Consider the following 20,177-nt stretch of genomic DNA (forward strand, 5'->3'; position numbering starts at 1 on the left):
TAAAATTTAAAACCAGTCCAATACAACAATACAATAAAATAAAGATATAGTCAAATATAAGTGGCAAGAGATTTTAATCAGTCCTTGAGTGTAACAGGCCCCTCAAAATCACTTAGGGCACTAGCCATCCCCAGGTATAACTATTCCCCCTCCCATTCCAAGCCTGCTGACAAAACCAGGTCTTTAGTCTTTTTCGGAAGTCCAGGAGTGAGGGGGCCTGTCTGACCTCTGGGGGAAGAACGTTCCAAAGGGCAGGAGCTACAGCAGAGAAGGCACGCTTCCGAGACCCCCCTAGTTGAAATTCTTTTATAGATGGGGTCCGCAACATGCCCTCCCTGCATGACCGGGTGGGGTGGGTCTATGTAATAGGGATGAGACGGTCCCTCAGATATCCTCAGATAATTCACAAACATTTCTCTTCAGCCTTCATTGCTTCCTAGAAATCCCACATTACCTTGTATGGCCGCAACATTTTATCTATAGTAGCCCCTTTTGTTTTACCATTTTGGATTCAATCAAATAGTATGCATATCCCTAATAAACAGAGTTTGGCTGGGATCACATAACTCAGTAAACTAGATTAAATTATATTAGTGGCTCAGCATGTTACAATATCATATAATTTATTTGTATGGACGTAACATGTTATGTGAGTACAGCAAATCTGGCCTATTAATCTGGACTTACGGTTTAGTATTTTGTGTGAACCAGCCTTAGAATCATGCCACACCTCCAGCTTTCTTCAAGTCATTTTCGACTGCTAATGACCACATAGATAGATGTCCTCCATGACAATCTACCCCTCACCTGATCTTTCAGGTCTTCTAATGGTGCACCTGTTATCACTGAGTCCATCCACCTTGCTGCTGGTCATCCTCTTCTGCTCTTTCCTTCCATCTTTCCCAGCATTAGAGTCTTTTCCAGAGAGCTGGGTCTTCGCATAATGTGTCCAGAGTAGGATACTTTGAGCCTGGTAATTTGTGCCTGGAGTGGGAACTCTGAGGCTTTCTTCATACAAAGAGGTTTTCTTTGTTTTAGGAAAATCACACTGACTTTCTAAAAGGTACAATGGGCATAAAACATAATCACTGTTTTAACATAAACAAGCAGAAATAAAGGGACTTGTCCAAGTAACAGGAGCTGCAGGAGAATTTGCAGATATTCATGTTTTCTATTTATTGCTGAGCTGTGTAATATACCCATCTAAACTTTATGAATAATTATTTTATTATTTATACTGTATATTTACTATTTTATTCATTAATATCATAACATTTACTGTACTGCCAATACATAAGGTCGTTCAGTAGTTTACAATAAAACATAAAATTAAAAACAGTGATACAATCCCCCCCCAATCCATTTTCTAGAAGTCCCTCAGGATCTGGCTGTCATCAGGCCTGGGGGTCTCAGAGGACTGGTGAAATCTTGAGGCGGCTCCCTTGCTGATTGAATCTGTTGTGTGTTGTATGCTTTTAAAACTTTTTAACATGACTGTTTTTGAGATGCTTTTTTATTGTTTTATTTTTTCGCTGTAAGCCCCCAGAGTCACTTCTTATGAGATGGGCAGCCATATAAATTTGATAAATAAATAAATAAATAATCCCAATTTTAGTTCAGATATTTTTCCTAGGTGTTATGTGAGTATGCCACCACATGATACCATAATATTAATGCAGTTTATTGGGACGGTGTTATAGCAAGGTTATATAAACACCATTATTGTGTTTTGTAAGTCCACATTTAGTTGTGGCAATTATTATTTTAAACAATAATAATAATAATAATAATAATAATAATAATATAACTACTGAGATTCTACTTCGTTAAACTGTCTCACAAACTACCTATGTTAGACAATGGATAATATTCATTCATTCATTCATTTAATTTCTATGGCTGCCACATAGACAGTACTCTGTATAGATTATAAGGATTTCGTAACAAACATGTAAACACCATAATAATTTGTTTTAGAAGTCCTGCAGGAAGAAATGACTCAAACAAATGTTTCTGATCCAATGATGAGTTCATACAATATTCAAGCCCAATACCTGTGGAAAGAGTGAAGTATTTAAGGTATCTTGAATGTCACCGGGTGAGGGCCATATGGAGCTTCTGAAGAGAGCAAGCGAGGCAATAGAGAAGGCATGTTCCCTGGGTCCTGTGATATAACATGGTTTAATAGACAGGATCCAAACCATGTCAATCCTGTCAGATCTTGTCGGGTAGGTAGACATAATTGAAGGTAGGCAGTCATACAGATAGCCAGGCCCAGAAACCATGTAGGACTTTAGAGATGACAAACAGCACCTTGAGTATGGCAGAGATATTTTATGGACACATCAAAGGACACCCATGTCTACTGGTATCACCACATTCTGAATCAGCTTAGCTTTTAAGTGGTCTTTATTGATATAACTCATAATTAATATATTTCAATCATGATATTGTTATATTGTTGTTGAAGTTGTAACTGTGTGTGTGTGTCTTTCTGTTACTTGTATTTTATTTTTCTTTTGTTGTTGTTTATTCGTTTAGTCGCTTCCGACTCTTCGTGACTTCATGGACCAGCCCACGCCAGAGTTTTCTGTCGGTCGTCAACACCCCCAGCTCCCCCAGGGACGAGTCCGTCACCTCTACAATATCATCCATCCATCTTGCCCTTGGTCGGCCCCTCTTCCTTTTGCCTTCCACTCTCCCCAGCATCAGCATCTTCTCCAGGGTGTCCTGTCTTCTCATTATGTGGCCAAAGTATTTCAGTTTTGCCTTTAATATCATTCCCTCAAGTGAGTAGTCTGGCTTTATTTCCTGGAGGATGGACTGGTTTGATCTTCTTGCAGTCCAAGGCACTCTCAGAATTTTCCTCCAACACCACAGTTCAAAAGCATCGATCTTCCTTCTCTCAGCCTTCCTTATGGTCCAGCTCTCTTTTTCTTTTAAAATTCCAAATAAGGCATCTTTTACAATTTTGCAATGGAATTGTATCTTCAACATAGTTTTATTACTGTCCTGTCTTATTTTTACCATAAGGTTCATGTCACTTGTCATAAATGAAATTATTCAGCAATTATAATTTCCCAGTACTGATTGCTGCAGTGCATAGAATATGTAGTAAATAAAACAACACATTCTCATTTTCAAATAAATATTTTTAATAAAATTTACTCTATTATTTAGCTTAATTTCTGATGATCAATACACATTACATAGGTAAATATTATTTGTAAACACGTAGGCAATATCTAGTTTAAAAAAAAAATCCAGAATAAGGAGTCTTTGTAGGAAATCGTCATACAAAAAATTTTTATGTATAGATGTTTCATGTGTCCAGAAGGTTTCCTTCAGCAAGTGAGGCCTTTTTCCTTGTGTAACACTTTTTTCCACATAATGTCCTTCCAGAACAAAATGGAACGATCTGTAACATATTGTTAAGGCTGAAATTTGGAGAAGTTCCAGAATGTAAACTTTGTAATCTGTTTAGAACAGAAATTTCAGCTAAGAAAAGTTTTCTCGTGTTAACTGCTTATTTGTTTCAGAATGGTATCAAAACCATGTACAGCTTATTTTTGGTGTGGCTTCTACAAGCCAAGTACAGTTGCTGTTGTTGTTATTTTACTTCTGAACCTAGCTTTCCACTGATTTCCACAGATTATCTCAGTGTTATAAATGTTCTTAACAATGCAATTCTGGAAATGTCCTTAAAAATCTTTAAGGACATTTCCTTAAAGATAAGAGTCATGGAATTTGATGAACTTTCTTTACATCTGGGTATGTGTTTATGGGATTATGACATCAATGTCAATTTACTAATATAATGTTTATGACTGTTATCAACTAATACTATGAGAGCAACTTGGGTCTCATGGCTACTGTTCACATAGTTTAAGAACTTGGAGGTGCTCTGCTAATATTGCTTGGGACCATTGCTTTTGACCAGAATTACTTCACTCATAGATTCTATTATTCTGCTGGTAAAACTAGCATGGGAATAGAGATCACAGTTGATATTGCTTGGAGGAGAAGAAACATTAATTCTACCCCCAACAATCCCATCCAGAGATCCATAATACTACCCATTGTACCTATCAGCTGTTTGGATAACAAGGATTCTGCCTTCCTCCATCCCAGCAAAGACAGATATTTAAATTCAGAATCACATCTGCTTTCCCTAATTTGGTCCCATTTTTGCTTCTCTCTCCCTTTGTCTGTCTGTCCTTCCCTCACTCATCCCCTTCATGAAGATCCTGTGTAGATGTGTAGATGTATTCAGCTGTACTCCCTACCCCTGACTCTTTTTGCTGCTTGGTCAATATCAAGGGAACTTGATATTGAAATTAGCAGAAGTTGAAATTAGCTCTAATTATCTCCCACAATGTAATTAACATCACTATGCTGGGGGATCTCATTGTTCTATAGATATTATGGGTTAGATTTGAGACTTACCCAGCATGGAAGATCTTGCTCTTTTGCTACTAGTGCTAATCTCCTGCACCAGTATATGCAAAAAATAAATAGCCCCAGGAGAAATATGGAAACCAGTATATAGATAACAGCAATGACAATTCTTTGGTATTTGTTTTGGGCTGTAAAGAGAAATTAATAAATAGCAATTGGCTGCTGAAATAATAATAATAATAATAATAATAATAATAATAATAATAAAGACATAGGAAAGATCAGGTGTACAGGGAGCTGCATTAAAATCTGGTTTAATAAAACAATTCTAGGGACATAGTCTGGATTAGATCAAATCCATTCCTAATAGGTTTCTCAGATTAGCAATAATGGGAAACAGATGTCTGAGGCCATTATCACTGAGAACACAAACAACATACACCATTTGCAATACAGATGATGTATCGATATTGGATCAGTAATGACACTAAGTGTCAAAAATGTCTGCATTCTAGCAATCTTATAATGAGTTCTTTTTTCTAATTGCAGAAATACAATTTTTAAATGCATTCTTTAAACATATGTATTCTTTATCTACTTGCCTAAGTTAGGGAAAGGGCTTTCCTTTTGGAGATTCTTATGAGAAATTCTGCAAGTCTCTAACATATCTGGAACGGAACCAAGTTGAGAAAGTAGGTTTGTTCTAAGATTTTCTTGTAAAATGGTAAGTCTAGTTTTTTAAAAAAACCTTTAGAGAAATTAGAATCTAATTTGAATCTTTAGATCAAATCAAATACAGATTTGATCAAGGAAATGACTGACCTCCTTTGGGCGCACTTCTTTGTATATGCTTTACAAAATAACAAACACATGAAAAAAGTGTTTGCAAAGCAAAATAGTAGGTAGGATCTAAGACAAGCTACACAAGGCAATAAAATTAAGGAACAACCATTGTTCTTTATAGTGAACTGTATAAAAGAGAGTGAGAGAAAAAAAGAAAAGGAAAGGAAAGGAAAGGAAAAGAAAGAAGAAAAATTGAATTTTCTGATTTCAAACCCACCTTGTTCAATCACAATCTCAGGTAAAGTCAACTCTTGTGAAGTATTTAAAGATGGATGCTGAATAACACAGATTATTGAGTTTTCAGAAATAGTCTTGGAGAAGACTTGAGTAAAATTGCTGACAACAGTTACTGTCTTGTTTGAGTGCTGGATTTCATATGACTTTGGCTTGATCTGAAGAGTTTTCTTGACCTTCCAGGTAATTACTGGAGTTGGTGTCCCTGTTACTGAGCAATTTATTTCTATCAGTTCCTCCATATTATCTGGATTAGTAACATGCCTCACACTTATTTCAGGTTCTGTAAGAGCTTTAAAATAATTATTCAATTAATATTTCAGATATGATATTGAGAATAAGAAAATGTATTTCATTTATTATATTTGTTTATGTCTCAAATTTGTACTGCCGCCCATCTCCCCCCAAATTTCTACTATTCCTACTTCTGACAAGTTAGATTATATGTGGCATTTAGTATTAACTAAACTACTTATTTATTAAGCCACAATACAGAGAAGAAAGCAATAAAAGGAAGGATTTCTCATTGACAGCTGACTATTATGGTGAGAAAGGAGACAGAGGCCCTAGGAAGGCATTGACTATGTAGAGGTCATGGGCTACCACTATCTTATTCAGTGCAAGTAGAAGACTGATAGAACAAATGTGCAGACAGCATGCTATATACAGTATTGCACTGCTGTTGACTGCATTAATTATATGGTCAGTAGCAATTCACAACATAGCGTGGTTCATCTCTTTTTAGCTGAGCTGGATTGAGTGGTAATAGCCACAACTGATAGTTACTCATAATCATATATAGCAATTACAGATTTCATTGACACAGGGTATATTTATGGCTCCCAACTTAAAACCCATCCACGGGATGGCAAATGATTTGGCAGTTGCTTTCCTGAAACAGAAGTGGCAGCAGAATTGTCCAACAGGAGGATCTGGTACCTTGCAGTTTGGATTAAATATTTTGTAAACTGTTGCCAAAGTGTCTTAAACCAGGCAAAATTGTATTAAAACAGCATAGACTTAAGCTGCATGAGCAGTTTAAGGATGCAGAGTGGACATGCTATAAGAGTGCTCTTTTGTTGCCCAGTATTAGCTGTTACCCCATCCGCCTTTCCTGCTATTGATTGTTTAATTAGGATGTTTTCAGGAATTTCAGCTAGAGAGATTCTTGATGTGTAATCATGAAAATTGTCCCAGAGAAGGAAGGAGAGTTCATATTGTCTCCATGCAAAACTCAACTCCAACACATGGCAGTATCTACCTAGCTGACTTGTTGAAAAAGTAAGCAAGGTAAGACCTGGTTAGTACTTAGATAGGAGACCACCAAATATTTTAGAGCTGTAGGCTTGGCTGGGATGTCAAAAACCATCTTGGAAGAATGGCAAACACTTCCATCTGGTTCCTATGAAAACTGTATGACCATGTCCATATAACTTCCAGGAGTTGAGCCGGAATCAAGAGAGTCTTTACTTTCACCTTAACATGTAAAGGCAGGTATCGGAAATATTTATGAATTTAAAGTTATACAAATTTAGATATTATTATTGGGTCAGAGAAGGAGTGATGGTTAAAATGTTATTGCAATATCTCTTCTTTAAACCTAACTTAAAATCTTAATTTTTAATGGCTAATCTACACAACACAACTAAATGTGGATTTACAAAACACAATAATGGTGTTATAACTTGCTATAACTCCCCCCCCTCCATAAACTATATTAATATTATGGTACCATGTAGTGGCCCACTCACAGAACACCTAGAAAAAATATCTGAACTAAAAAAATATTTAATCCTGTTTTAGCTGAACCTAGCCTATTATGAAAATCAACTCAGATTTCTAGTCCTAACTCTAATCCTGACATGGATTTCTGTTAATTGAGCCATCAAGCATTCCTGGTCAGGGTAGCTCTAAAATATATTATAGGCGACAGTAAACTTAATTAGATTGAAGGGGAATTCCTGTCTCTGTGAACTAACCAATGAACTGCTGAGGTCAGCCTGTAATAAAATGAAATGCACTATCCAAAATGGACAGAAACACCCAAGGTGGCAAAATATGAAAAAGTGAGCTTTGGAAATCGAGCAGAAAAACACACCCTATGTCACTTTGATGTTGAGTAAGAGATTTAATAGAAGGTGGCATCATCTATTTCTGCTCTCCAGCAATGGTTGCCTGCCCATCCTGACAACAGGGCAACCAAGCAGTGCAGTTAAGTCCCAGGAAAGAAGAAATGTGTTAATCAGAAGACCCCAGAGACAAAGCAACCATGAGATGAAGGACAGTGCAGATGACAGGAGAGAGAGAAGCAATGAAAGTCATCATGATCTGGTTGGACCCAGAGGACAAACAAGTTGGTAAAAGAAATGACAAGTTCTTAGACAATAGCCTTCCTATAATTCTTTCTCCCTGCTAGCAAACAGCTGAGTAGAGGTCAGAGAAGCAGAAGATCATGGATGTGGGGCAGGCAAGGTGTTAGAGCAGGCTTAAAATAGAGTTGTGAATCTGTAGGCCTTTTTCACACAACTGATAAGAATGCAAGATAACATAGCTGAAAGAGGAAAGAGAGGTGGAAAAAGAAACCAAACTCCTCCTTAGATGGTAATCATGAATGAATAAAGAGATAGAGGGAAGGGATGGGGCAAGACAGCTCAAAACCATAGGGAACAACATCTGAAACATTTAGAAATTTCTGAATCACTTTAAGAAACTCATAGATACTAATGCCTTTATTTAATCACATATAGAAGCACTATGCTTAATACCTCACTAATTGTCATTCATTTCAGCAACCAAGTTTGCTTCGTAATTTTTTTTTTTTTCTGTAATAAAACCTCAGTGTGGGTTTGTGTCTTGCCTGGGAATACAGCACTATCTTAAATAACTTCATTTCTTCAGTCCAATGGTACACATACTTACACTTCTTTTCTGAAATTACCATAGTTAATGTGACTTTACTTAAGGCATGGAATAGAGGCAATCAGTTTACATTAGGCATAGAATCTGTTGTTCAGAGAAGGCATTTATTGTACTCTGTAAATGTTATGGAGCTATTGTTATAGGTAATGCTGCTGACATGAAATTATCTGGAACAGTTGGTGTGCCAGAAGAGCACAGATTTGTTCCAAGACCACATAACTTACCATAAACTTTGAGATATGTCTTGGCTGAAATAGGTCCTAATGGAAATGTATTGAAGATGCAGTTGTAATAGCCTTCATCCTTGAATGTCACCGCATTGAAAGTGATGGCAGAAAAAGTCAGATTACTCTGGGAAAGATGGATATTACTCTGGTTGCTCAGCACTTTAGCTCCATAAGCCTTGCTGTAAGTTGCTATGTTGGTCTGGTCCTTTTGCCAGGTGACCTGAACAATGTCATGACTTTTGGCCAACTGACAAAACAAAGTCACATTTTTTCCAGTTGTGGTAGTTTGAACAGGCTTGTGAATCACTCCTGTGTCACCTGAAAACAAAGCCCAAGGTAATAAATTCTGAAGAAGGTCTTTTTAAAATGAATTATTACTGACAAAATGAGCTAAGCTTCTATCACCAGCATTAGCAGTATTCTGAATATTGTTCATCTTCTTGAGAAATATAAAAAGAGATATTGGGACATAGTGTTCTTTATTATTTTTCTTCATTAATGATGTATAAGAATTGGTGACAATTACTCAGAAGTCATAAGAAAAATGAGCAAAGCTCCTCTCAGGCACTTTGGCCACACACATTCCAAATTTGAGCCCTGTGCTGAGAATCAGTGGTAAGGCTGAGCTTGAAGAACTATATAGACATTGTAGAAGGAAAGCTGTGTTAGTCTATGATAGCAAAAAATCAGGAGTCCAGTGTTACCTTTTCAAGCTAGCAAATTTTACTACAAGGTATAAGCTTCATTGGCTGCATCTCCCTTCATCTGATGCATTTGATGAAGGGAGATGCAGCTCATGAAAATTTATGATTTTAAATACAATTTGTTAGTTGGAGGGTGCTCCCAGATTCCTTTTGATTTTTTGAAAAACAACGGTGCAAATTGACTCCTGCTTTTTCATTGGGTTAAGACTACAGTTCTCTTATGCCAGCACCTCATCGTATTTACCAGCTGCCATTATGTCTCAGGACCCAATTCAAAGTGCTGGTTTCAAATTTGAAAGCCCTAAATGGCTTAAGACCATTTTACTTGAATGAGCGCCTTCTCCATTATGTATCTACCCAAACCCTAAGATCATCTAATGAAGCCCTCCTCCAGGTCCCCCCACCAAAGGAGGTGAGGTGAGCCTCTACAAGAGGGACAGCATTTTCTGTGGTGACTGCCTTGCAGCTACCTGGCTTACATAGTGTTTCCCTTTTGCATTTTATTTTATTTTGTTATATATGTTTTTATTCAAATTGTCTTTGTGTATTTTATGGTACACTGCCCCAAGAGCAACAGCTATTAGGCAATTTTAAAACGGTAATAAATGCAAATAAATAAATGAAATAAATCCCTAGCCTAGTAGCAGTGGCCAGTCGCAGTGGAGGAGAGACCAGCATAGACAAGGTGTCCTGGAGGAATGGCTATTACATTCTAGCTTACTACATACATGCTGCATGTCAAAGCTGTGCATCATTTCATCAGATAATAAATCTAGTGAACCCCCAGTAAAGTACCACAATTTGATACTACTCTGCTATCAATATCTTTTCCTCTACCCTATCTGAATCTGCCAACATCATTCATTCTGCTCTGCTGTTATTGGAAACATACAAAGAAAACATTGAGATGTTTACTGTTGAGATTATCATGTCTCATAGAACTGCCACTCAAAGTCTCTTAATCACATGGCTTTGTCCATAATAATAACATGCAATAAAGCTAATCACCAGAGACCAACAACTTGCTCTCCTCTGGCTATTTTGGATTACAACTATCATTAGCTTGACCAGATGTAAGGAACTGTGGAAGTTGTTGTCCAAAATATATGGAGGGCATCAGGCTGCCTATTAACAATCTGAAAAGCTTGTCCAATACTCACCTACAGAGTACTGAGTCCAGAAGACACAGATGACAAGGAATGCAGAGATCATTTCAACTCTGTGGGATGTTAAGACACTGATAAGTTACCTTTAGAATCTTAACTTATTACAGAGTGAGTGAACAGAACTGAAAGCTGTTTTTTTTCTTTTTTCTTTTATGGGAAGTCCTTATAAAATCACTTGGGGATTTCAAATTCTATCACATTGGATTTTTCATACGCATGCTCCACTCAATCCTATATTTGCTTACTCTGAAATTTTCTGCAATCTAGGGTAGCTTGTAGCTGTTGTACAACTGTAGGGTAGTTCCAACTCAATCATGTGTTCTTGTTTACTCAGAGTTCACTCTGAATTTCCCAGAGTTTAACATAAATTAAAAAAAAACATTTGGAGCCAGTTGCAAAATAATAAAAAGTCATTTTCATTTGATCCATAACACTGAGGCCAGGCTTCTTAATGGAACAATATGACTCCTGTGTTACAGTAGAGTCATTGGCCTCACATATTCCACATCTTTCAAAAGAGGTGCAGGCTTGTCTTAGTTATACATGGGATCTGAATAATATATTTAGGCAGAGCTGCAATGCATTGCAATTTTTGTCAGTTCTACAAACCCAGATCCCACTGTTTACTCCTAGCCAGAACTGCTTTACTTAACACTTCAGATAGGTGAGGACTTTAGCTTAATTCTAGATATAAGGCCCATTTTCCTTTAAAACCACATGCTGTCAGTTGAAAAGAAACTCTATAAAAAGAAAATGTGGTTGCCTTGCTAACCACTACCTGAAACGATAAAAGTTGTGTTTGCTGCTATATGAATAGCAGTTCAGTGGACTGAAACAATTTAATTAATTATGTTTAAATGTAATTCCTGAATAATAGCTGCTTTTTTTCCTCTTCTATATGCTTGGTTTTGTTGGAGTGTGTATGGATCCATGGTTTGTCACATGCTACGCAAAAACTAAGGAATGGACTTCACTTTCCTCTGTTATGCTTATGAGCACATGAAGTTATTCATATTAGCAGACAAATCCAGCTGAAGTTTCTGTCTCCTGATTCCTGCAAAAAGTCCAAACTACTATGACTGATACATATGTAAGTTTACTAGAAAGCCAAAGTTTGAATGTATATTGCCGTTTGTTCCCTTATACTGTTGGGAAATGATGTCATTTGTCTGTTTGGTAACTACACCCCCAGAGATGATACAGGAGAAGAACTTTTTTTTCCCCGCACTGCTACATGACTATACTTTGTTTAGTCCATGTGAAAGAATGATTATGGCTTTCTGACAGGACTTTACTTTCGGCCTTTCCAGCAAACAGAACAATTATAATAATAGATCCAAAGACGACAGAAGATAGAAAGGGGAAGTTAAAGTAGTGTTACAAGAACAGAAGAAATGGGAAACAAAGTAGTTAAAAAAAGGTAAGTTCCGCATTGTTTCAAGGTCAACTTTTCATCCTCCTTTAAACTTGAGTCCTTCCAATTAATTTAATTAGACATCGCCACAAGTTTTCCCAAGGTTTGGACAATTGCGGAAGTCACATTTTCTCCAGTTGTGATGATCTGAAAAGTCATTTTTGTAATTATATAAGTAGAGAGTTTTATTTTAAATATGCTTTCCTCCAATGCATTTTATATGGTTTGAAGTATGTTGGATTTAGCTATAAAAGAATGGATACTTAAATCTTTAGGAAGATAAGGTTCTACAGAAAAGATTTTATCAGGATAGAAGTGTTACTTTCCCTCCAACCACTAAGCAATGCAATTCAAAGTGTTCCATTTTTTACTTGCTGGAAATTTATTTCATTTTTGCTAATATAGAAAATAACCTTTACTCATAATAACTCTATGTATGTTTCTTAGGTGGATATGAATAACTGCTGGATAATTTTGAAAATAGACAGTCAACTATTAATTATTATGTTCCAGCAGAATTAGGTGCTACTTAATATGCATATCACCTAGTCAATACATGCTGCATTTGTGTGCAAGTGTGACTGAAGGATGGATGGATGGACAAAGATGAGAAAAGAGATCCTTGATTTATTCCCTGATGTTGTCTGGGTTTGAAAGTGAAACAGAGTTTGTTCTGGTTGATACTTGGATGGGAGACAACCAGGTAATACTAGAAGTGTAAGCTACACCAGAAAGTTGAAAAAACATCCAGAAAAAAAAAAAGACGATGGCAAGATACTTCAACACCATTGCCAAAAAATCTCTATGAATGTATTTATGCAGCCAGCAAGAGGCAAGTTCCATTTGAAGGAGACGCTACTACATTTGTATAGGATTGCAATATAACTTCCTCTGCACTGTGTTAAGATGTATGTAATGGCTTTATGTTAAAGGAACAAACTCTGCCAACTATTTCCCCCCTCTGGAATTCCCATCGCTAGCAATGATTACCATCAGTGGGCTCAAAAGCTTATTATTTTGTAAGACTCTGAGAACCTAATAAAGATACTGTCTGTACTTTTTAAAAATGGCAAACTGTAAACATTGAAGAAAAGACAGGAGCAGAGCATGGTATAGACAAATAAGAAAGAAAAGGGAAAGAAAAGAGCAAATAAACTGAGGTGTAGAATGCTGGTACTGGTTTTGTCTTGATTTTATTTGCAGAATATTAGAGAGAAATAAAAAACAGTACCACATTTCCACCATCTTACAATGATAAATAAAACCAACAAAAATCATGATAAGAAATGGTAAAGAAATCTAAAATAGAGTGAAAAAAACAAAAACAAACAAAAAACAGAAGGAAAGTTCATAGGGAGAGAGAACATACAGAAAACTGTTAGAGACTCCAGCGTAATATTGATTCAAACAATGAAATCATTAATACTGTGGCTGAACTCCCCTCTTAAGCTGTTTCTTTAATATCTGTGTTGCAGCAAAAGACCTTGGTCTAATTTTAGAAGAAGATATGCAGTGAGAAAAGATGTAAGTAGTCTTTCATTTTGGTTAACTTTTCAGTTTTAGGCATGCTTGGAAAGGGAATGTGGCTGAGAAATATACCAGCACTAGGAATCCATAAAAGTGAATGATTTGAAGATCCTGCTGTCACTGCACTAGGACTGGGAAACTCAAGTTCCATCTACCCCCAGTTATGAAAGTTCAGGGAGTGATTTTGGATCAGCACAATCTATCTTGCAGGCAGGTACTGGAGTGATAAAATGGAATTCCCCATGTAAACTGCTATGGAGAACAGATGGGGTATGTTGAATTATTATTAAATCCATAAAACAAATGTCTGAACTTTACTAGGACCAATAGGATTTTCACTTTTAAAAAAATACTCTAAGGATCAACAGCATCCCTCCAGAGGGATATATGAATAAAAACCCTTTCTTTACCTGTTATAAAATTATGTTTGTTACAAATACAATTTTCTAACAAATGACACACAACTGGGGGATAACACAACTGGGGGACAGCAAAGATACTGGAGAACAGCATCAAGATTCAGATGATCTTGACAAGTTGTGGAGTGGATTGGTGAGAAATACTGCTCAGAATCACTTATACAGTGAGATGGGCAGTTTATAAATTATACACGTACACACACACTCTTACATACAGTACATACATACATACATACATACAAGTGTGCGCCTGAGAGGGTCCAACAAGTTCTGCCTTTGGCCAATCCTGGAACAGTTTCTCTTTTCAGAACTTCCAAAGTGCTTAACTAAGAAAGCCTTATCAATACACTTTTGTCCTCCCTTACATTCAGGTCTCCCTTGAGTTTCTTTTAGCTCCTAAAGACTCCATGGAAATGTCCATGAAGCTTTTTTTTCTTACCACAGAAGAGAAATGGTTAGTTGTTGTCTTCTTCTGGGATGTTTTTTCAACTTCCAGTCTAGCCTATAGATTTGGGATTTCGTAGTGATGTTCATAGCCAAGTGGTCATCTACTTACCTTTTCAAAATCAGCAAGGTGAGCTTGGTACTGCATCTGTTGTGGGTATTGTCATTCCTTACATATTTTTAAGTGCAAGAAAAGCATAAATTGCTTCAATATAGGACAGGTGTATGCTTGGATTTCTCATTTTCTTTCCGATAAAGGTTGAAAACATTTCCTCTCTTTCTGATCAGGCACTGATTTATTCTTTAAATAAATTAAACCAATTTCAGTATTGAAAGATTGAAAAGTTCTCATTTATTTATCCATTATCCAACTGCCAGTCACTGGCCAGTTTTAAACTTCCTCATTTAAAACCTCCTTTTAGTTGTGAATTATTTATTTTATTATTGTTTTTACATATTGGTGCAAGGTGCCTATTTTTTAACCTTTAATATTGGAAACATTTTTTAACAGTCAAATTTTTGAAAGACACATTCTTTAGAGTTTAATAAAATTGATTTTTATAAGTAAGAAAATTTATTGGTAAACACAGGAACAACTTTGTGAAAACAAAGGGTATGTTGTGCATTTGACCTCTGGCCTGAATCTATTTAAATACCATTTCAAATTCAGTTGGAAATTTTCTTAAGAATGTGTCATGGATTCTCATGGCAACATAACCATGAAGGAAGTTGCTTTGGATCATGTTCATCCTAGACAACTGGCACGTCTCCTCACATGTTCCTTCCTTCCTTTTTTAATTGACAGCAGTCAAAAATGTCCTAAACTGTTTTCCAGCAGCTGTTTTTATAGCCATCCCAAATGCTGTAAAGGAGGATAGAAGGGATGAACTTCTGCTTCCATTTCTTGGTTTCCTCTCTGCCCCTCTCTGCAATGGTCCTAACAAGATCAGACCAACATTCTCACCTCACCCATTTTTGCACCCTTTTTACATAGTTGTGTTGCTACAAATGAGGAAGAAGGGAGGGATGATGAAAAAAATGGCCACAGAGATGTCTAAAGAATAGAGTACCTCCCTAGGAGTCTATCATCAAAGAGGAGGTTGTACAAAGGCCACATCTATGTCTTGGGTTTAGTCACTTGGCTAGCCACAATAAAGATTGTCACATTAATGAGAATTATTGAAAGAACTGTGGTTATATTAAGAATAGTAATTAAGATGTAGGAAATATAGCATTTATTACAGCTCTAATATGCAAAACTAATAACATGAATCTCTTTTTATCAGGAGGCGACTGTTTACCAAATACCAGACAGCCATTCTGAATTACACTATACTACTATTGACTTTGCAGAAAGTGCCAGTAGCAACATAAACACCTCAAGAGCTATGACTGACTATGATGATGTAATCATTCTTTCTAAAACAGTGACTCTTGCCAGTCAACCAGACAGCAATGATTATGATTATGTACTGATAAATTAGGAGTTGCTTTATGTTGTCTGCTTAGAGTTGTTTTCTTCAGAAAAGACATTCCGATAGCATTTTTTTTCAAATCATATTTTATGGTGTAATTTTGCATTGTGATAATTCCCCAAATATCCTTGCATTCTGTATATACAGTATGCTCCTGTAAGTTCTTTTAAGGATGGTGGTGGGATATGTATGTGTCAGCAATCTTCTCCTTCAAGGTACTAGTGCAACTGCTACCCTCAACTTTTCATGGTGTTCTATGGTGATATTTATACTGCCCCAAAGTGCTGGTCAAACCAGGCTCTCCACCTGGATCAGTCCAAACAGCAGCCTTCACAGGGAGAACATAGCCCCACCAATGCACTGTGAGTTAAGAATATGAAATTGCTCAATATGAATACTATTTATTTGCCTGAGAATTTGGAATAGATACAAACTTAGATTGTGTCCAAAAATACCGGTATGGTTATCACCACAGGAAGCATATTACAGAAGAGAAATAGCAACTATGCAGAAATGGTTAACTTACGGTGATATATTAGATTATTCACAGCCAGAATTAAAAATAAAATCAAGAGAAAATTTGACATCAGAAGGATATATGTGCCAATGGTTTTCACATGTACAATTAACAGAAAGATTTGAAATGGATAAAAGTTTTTTTTGGGTTTTGAAGTGATAAAACTGAATTTGAAATTGAGTTATATACTAATGATGAACAATTTATTGCTAAAATGTATAAGCTTTTGTTGAGACTTGAAACTGAGGATGAACAAGTTAAATATTGTACGACGAAGTGGGCTAAAAATGTTGGTTATAATACACAAAGGGAACAATGGGAAAACATTAGGATGAAAGGGCTGAAATTTACATGAAGTTATAATCTTAAAGAGAATTTTTATAAAACGATGTATTGATTATGTTTATCACCAGAAACATTGTCAAAAATGTATCATGGGACTTCAAATATTTGTTGGAAATGTGAACAACAAGAAGGGACGTTTTATCATCTTTATTAGACATGTAAAAAAGCTTTAAAAATTTGGACTCAAATCCATATATTAATCCAGAAGATTTTAAAGATTAATATACAATTGAAACAGAGACATTTCTTTTGGGACTTATGGAAAAACAATTGGAAAAATCATATGGAACTTTATTTTTATATATGATAACTTCAGCAAGACTTTTATATGATTAAAGGTGGAAAGATTCAATATTACCTACAATGAAAAAAACTGATAGTAAAGTTGATGGAGTTGGCTGAGATGGCAAAATTGACAGCTTTGATTAAAAACGTTGACTATTTTTATGGTGAATTGGAAGCCCCTTTTGAACTTTTTGCGTGAAACGGAAAAGAATGAAATTATGATATACGGATTTGAGGATTAATAATATTAGTTGACAATAGAAAAAAACTGATGTTATATTGTAATCTTAAGGGTAAGTATTTAATGTAAGTTTTACTTATATCTGTTATAAAAGAAGTTGGAAGTTATCCTTTTTCTATTTCTGTTCTTTTTCTTTTTTTATGCACTTCTTTCTCTTTATTAGTTTCCGTTAGATTTTATCTCTTTGTTTTAAAATTTAATAAAGTTATTATAAAAATATTAATACTATTTGCCAGTCTTTCAATCATAGGAAAATCTGGGAAAGGTGATCCTTTACCCACCAGGTCTCTGATCCCATGGCAAACTCTACAGAATTGGCAATAACGTGGATAAAGAGCTCTCTCTCCCAACTTCTCCTGCCACCTGTATCAGTCCTGACCTCCCAGAACCTGTCAACAATCTAGAAAAACAGTTGGTAAGTATTAGCTATGTGGTGAAGCAGGATTTCTTTAGAAGAATACTAAACCCATTGTTAGTTAAAATAGTTAAAAACCCGCTGACAGACATGATGAGGAGATGGCCCTTGAGAGGTGAAGTGGGAAAGAATGTTTCCACTTCACTGTGTAACTATCAATTGTTAGTTGAGCTATTTTATACATAGGCTCAGCACTCTAAATCCATATTCAAAAGCAGTGAGGACATGGGTCTTTCAGAAGAACACTAAACCCATATTTAAAAATAGCCTGAATCATATGGTAGATACTGTGTCTGTGCGTATGAGTAGTGTTTGGTGAAGTGGAATCTCTGTTACTCTTCCAGCAGCTGTCAGTTTTTTTGAGGGGGTGGGGGACAGGATTGGTTGACAGAATCCACCAGTTCCCTTGTCACTCCTTCAGCCCTGGCAGGATCTGGAAGAGATTGCTCTTTACCTGCAAGAATTAGAGCACTGGTGGGTAAAGAGCCATTTATACATATGCTTTACTGGGCAGTGTCAACTGTTACAGAAGCTCATAAACAAGAAAGCAAGATTTAAACAGATTCAAAGTAGCCAGTTTATTGCAATGAGCAAAGGGTTAGGTTACAGAATCTTGAAAATGAAATACGTGTATTTTGACCCTCATTTATCAATGAGTACATTAAGGGGGGCCTCATAGAATCTGATATGCTAATTGCTTGATTCCACATGAAGTCCCTCTGTATCTATCTATCTATCTATCTATCTATCTATCTACCTATCTACCTATCTAATTTTTATCCCACCTTTATTTTTATAAATAACTCAAGGTGGCAAACACCTAATACTCCTTCCTCCTCTTTTTTAATCCCCAAAAACAACCTTGTGAGGTGAGTTGGGCTGAGAGAGAGTGACTGGCCCAAGGTCACCCAGACGGCTTTCATGCCTAAGGCGGGACTAGAACTCACAGTCTCCTGGTTTCTAGCCCAGCACCTTAACCACTAGACCATTATTCCTAGGCTCAGGGAATACCATCACAGGCAACCTCCACCATCCCTTGGATCATGGTGGGAAGGAAGACTGTCCAGTGAAGTAGGACAGCTTCTCTTACCTTAGCAGGTTGCCCCTACCATCTCACAGATGAATAGCAACCCCAGTGCCTGATCTTCTGGGTGAGGAAGGACTGCCCAGTGAAATTGCCTGAAGTTTTCAGGTACTTTTCATGTTCTAAATTAGGACTGTTGCATATACTAGGTGTGCCTTTGAACTGAGCATGCAGCTTTTCAGCATGCAAATTGCTTCAGCCAAGGGTGTTACTAAGTTTACAGGAGGTGGGGAAGAATTAGCACTTGCTTCACCTGCTGCAATAAAAGGAAAGCCCCAAAATTTGCATTGAAAGGAAATTCCCACCCCTGGAAATCCACCTTGAGTAAATGTTAGCTTTGAAAGAGGGTTTGTCCGTAGCTAAAAAAGATTCAAAGTCTACTTTGAGTGTGCCAATCTGAGGAGATATGAGAGGGAGCACAAAAAAGAGTAGACACAAAGATACAGGAAACAGATGCCAAACCAGACACAAACAATGAGACATGAAAAGCAAGAGAAGCAAGTTTATCACCAGCAATTAATGGTGGCATCCAAAGATTTCTGGGTTGATAAAACTGAAAACAGGCTTTATACCACTTCAATAATGGCTGGGAAGAGATACACAATGTTGGGACAGCAAGAGGAACAGGAATACAAAACACATATGAACTTCTTTTTCAATAAAGCTATGGACAACCCTGTTTCAAAGCTAATATAGGGGGTCGGGTGGAGAGAAAGATTCAAGCAATATTCAAGTGATTGGGGAAAATAGTTCTGTTTACTATGTAGACCTGTTTTCCTTTGGTGCAGGGGACTTAAACTATTTACAAGTTCAGGTGCAAGGATGGTGGGATTTCACAGTGGATACTCAATCCTACTTTGGAGGACATAAATGCTACACTGCCAGTTAAACTCTTGCAGTGTCAACCCAATGAGTAAGAATTCCATGTGGAAACCTCCCTTAGAGACAGAAGTTTGCAATTTGTGAGTATGCTTAGATTCAATCCTGAACATGGATTGAGAGATTTTGGCAACGCTCAGGATTGCACACTTAAGGAGCAGGGCAACTTTGCCCTTTCCTAGGAATGTTGAATTGGTCACAGTGCCACATGCTTAAGCAGGCAACCAGTACTCCATAAAACCCTTTCCATGTGTCTTTGAGTTCCAAATAGTTCAGACTGGGGCAGCCTAGGGAAATAACTGAATTTTAGATGACTTTTTAAATAAGAACTTTCCAAAGTTTGCATTTTTTCATGAAAAGGTAAAATATCATTTGGGTTTTTTAAAAAAATTGCTGCAGAAAAAAAAATCAATGTATACAATATGTTTTCAATAAAGAAATTTTCCAGTTTTGGAAAGTTGTTACCAAAACGACATCTAAAATTCACAAGCAAAACTGTCAATTTTGTCAATCCTAGCAAAAGGCTTTAACAGCTTCAGGCTTTAATTGCTTATATATATATATTCATATTTATATTGCTGAATTAAAGAGTTCTCACTTCAAAAAAAATGCAAGCCAAGCTCTTCATCTTTAACATTAAT

At 36.5% G+C, this 20,177-nt stretch overlaps 1 protein-coding gene across 1 annotated transcript; it reads right to left on the reverse strand.

The window, feature by feature from the left end:
- Nucleotides 1-3,249: 3,249 nt before the first annotated feature.
- Nucleotides 3,250-10,582, reverse strand: LOC134498356 (OX-2 membrane glycoprotein-like). Its single transcript, XM_063304432.1, has 5 exons — nucleotides 10,486-10,582; nucleotides 8,619-8,939; nucleotides 5,459-5,767; nucleotides 4,447-4,586; nucleotides 3,250-3,418 (listed from the first exon to the last, which is right to left on the reverse strand). Exons 1-5 carry the CDS (start codon nucleotides 10,535-10,537, stop codon nucleotides 3,323-3,325), a joined length of 918 nt encoding a protein of 305 aa, XP_063160502.1. The 5' UTR covers nucleotides 10,538-10,582; the 3' UTR covers nucleotides 3,250-3,322.
- Nucleotides 10,583-20,177: the final 9,595 nt, after the last annotated feature.

This window comes from Candoia aspera, chromosome 5 (assembly GCF_035149785.1).
Source record: "Candoia aspera isolate rCanAsp1 chromosome 5, rCanAsp1.hap2, whole genome shotgun sequence".
NCBI lineage: Eukaryota > Metazoa > Chordata > Lepidosauria > Squamata > Boidae > Candoia > Candoia aspera.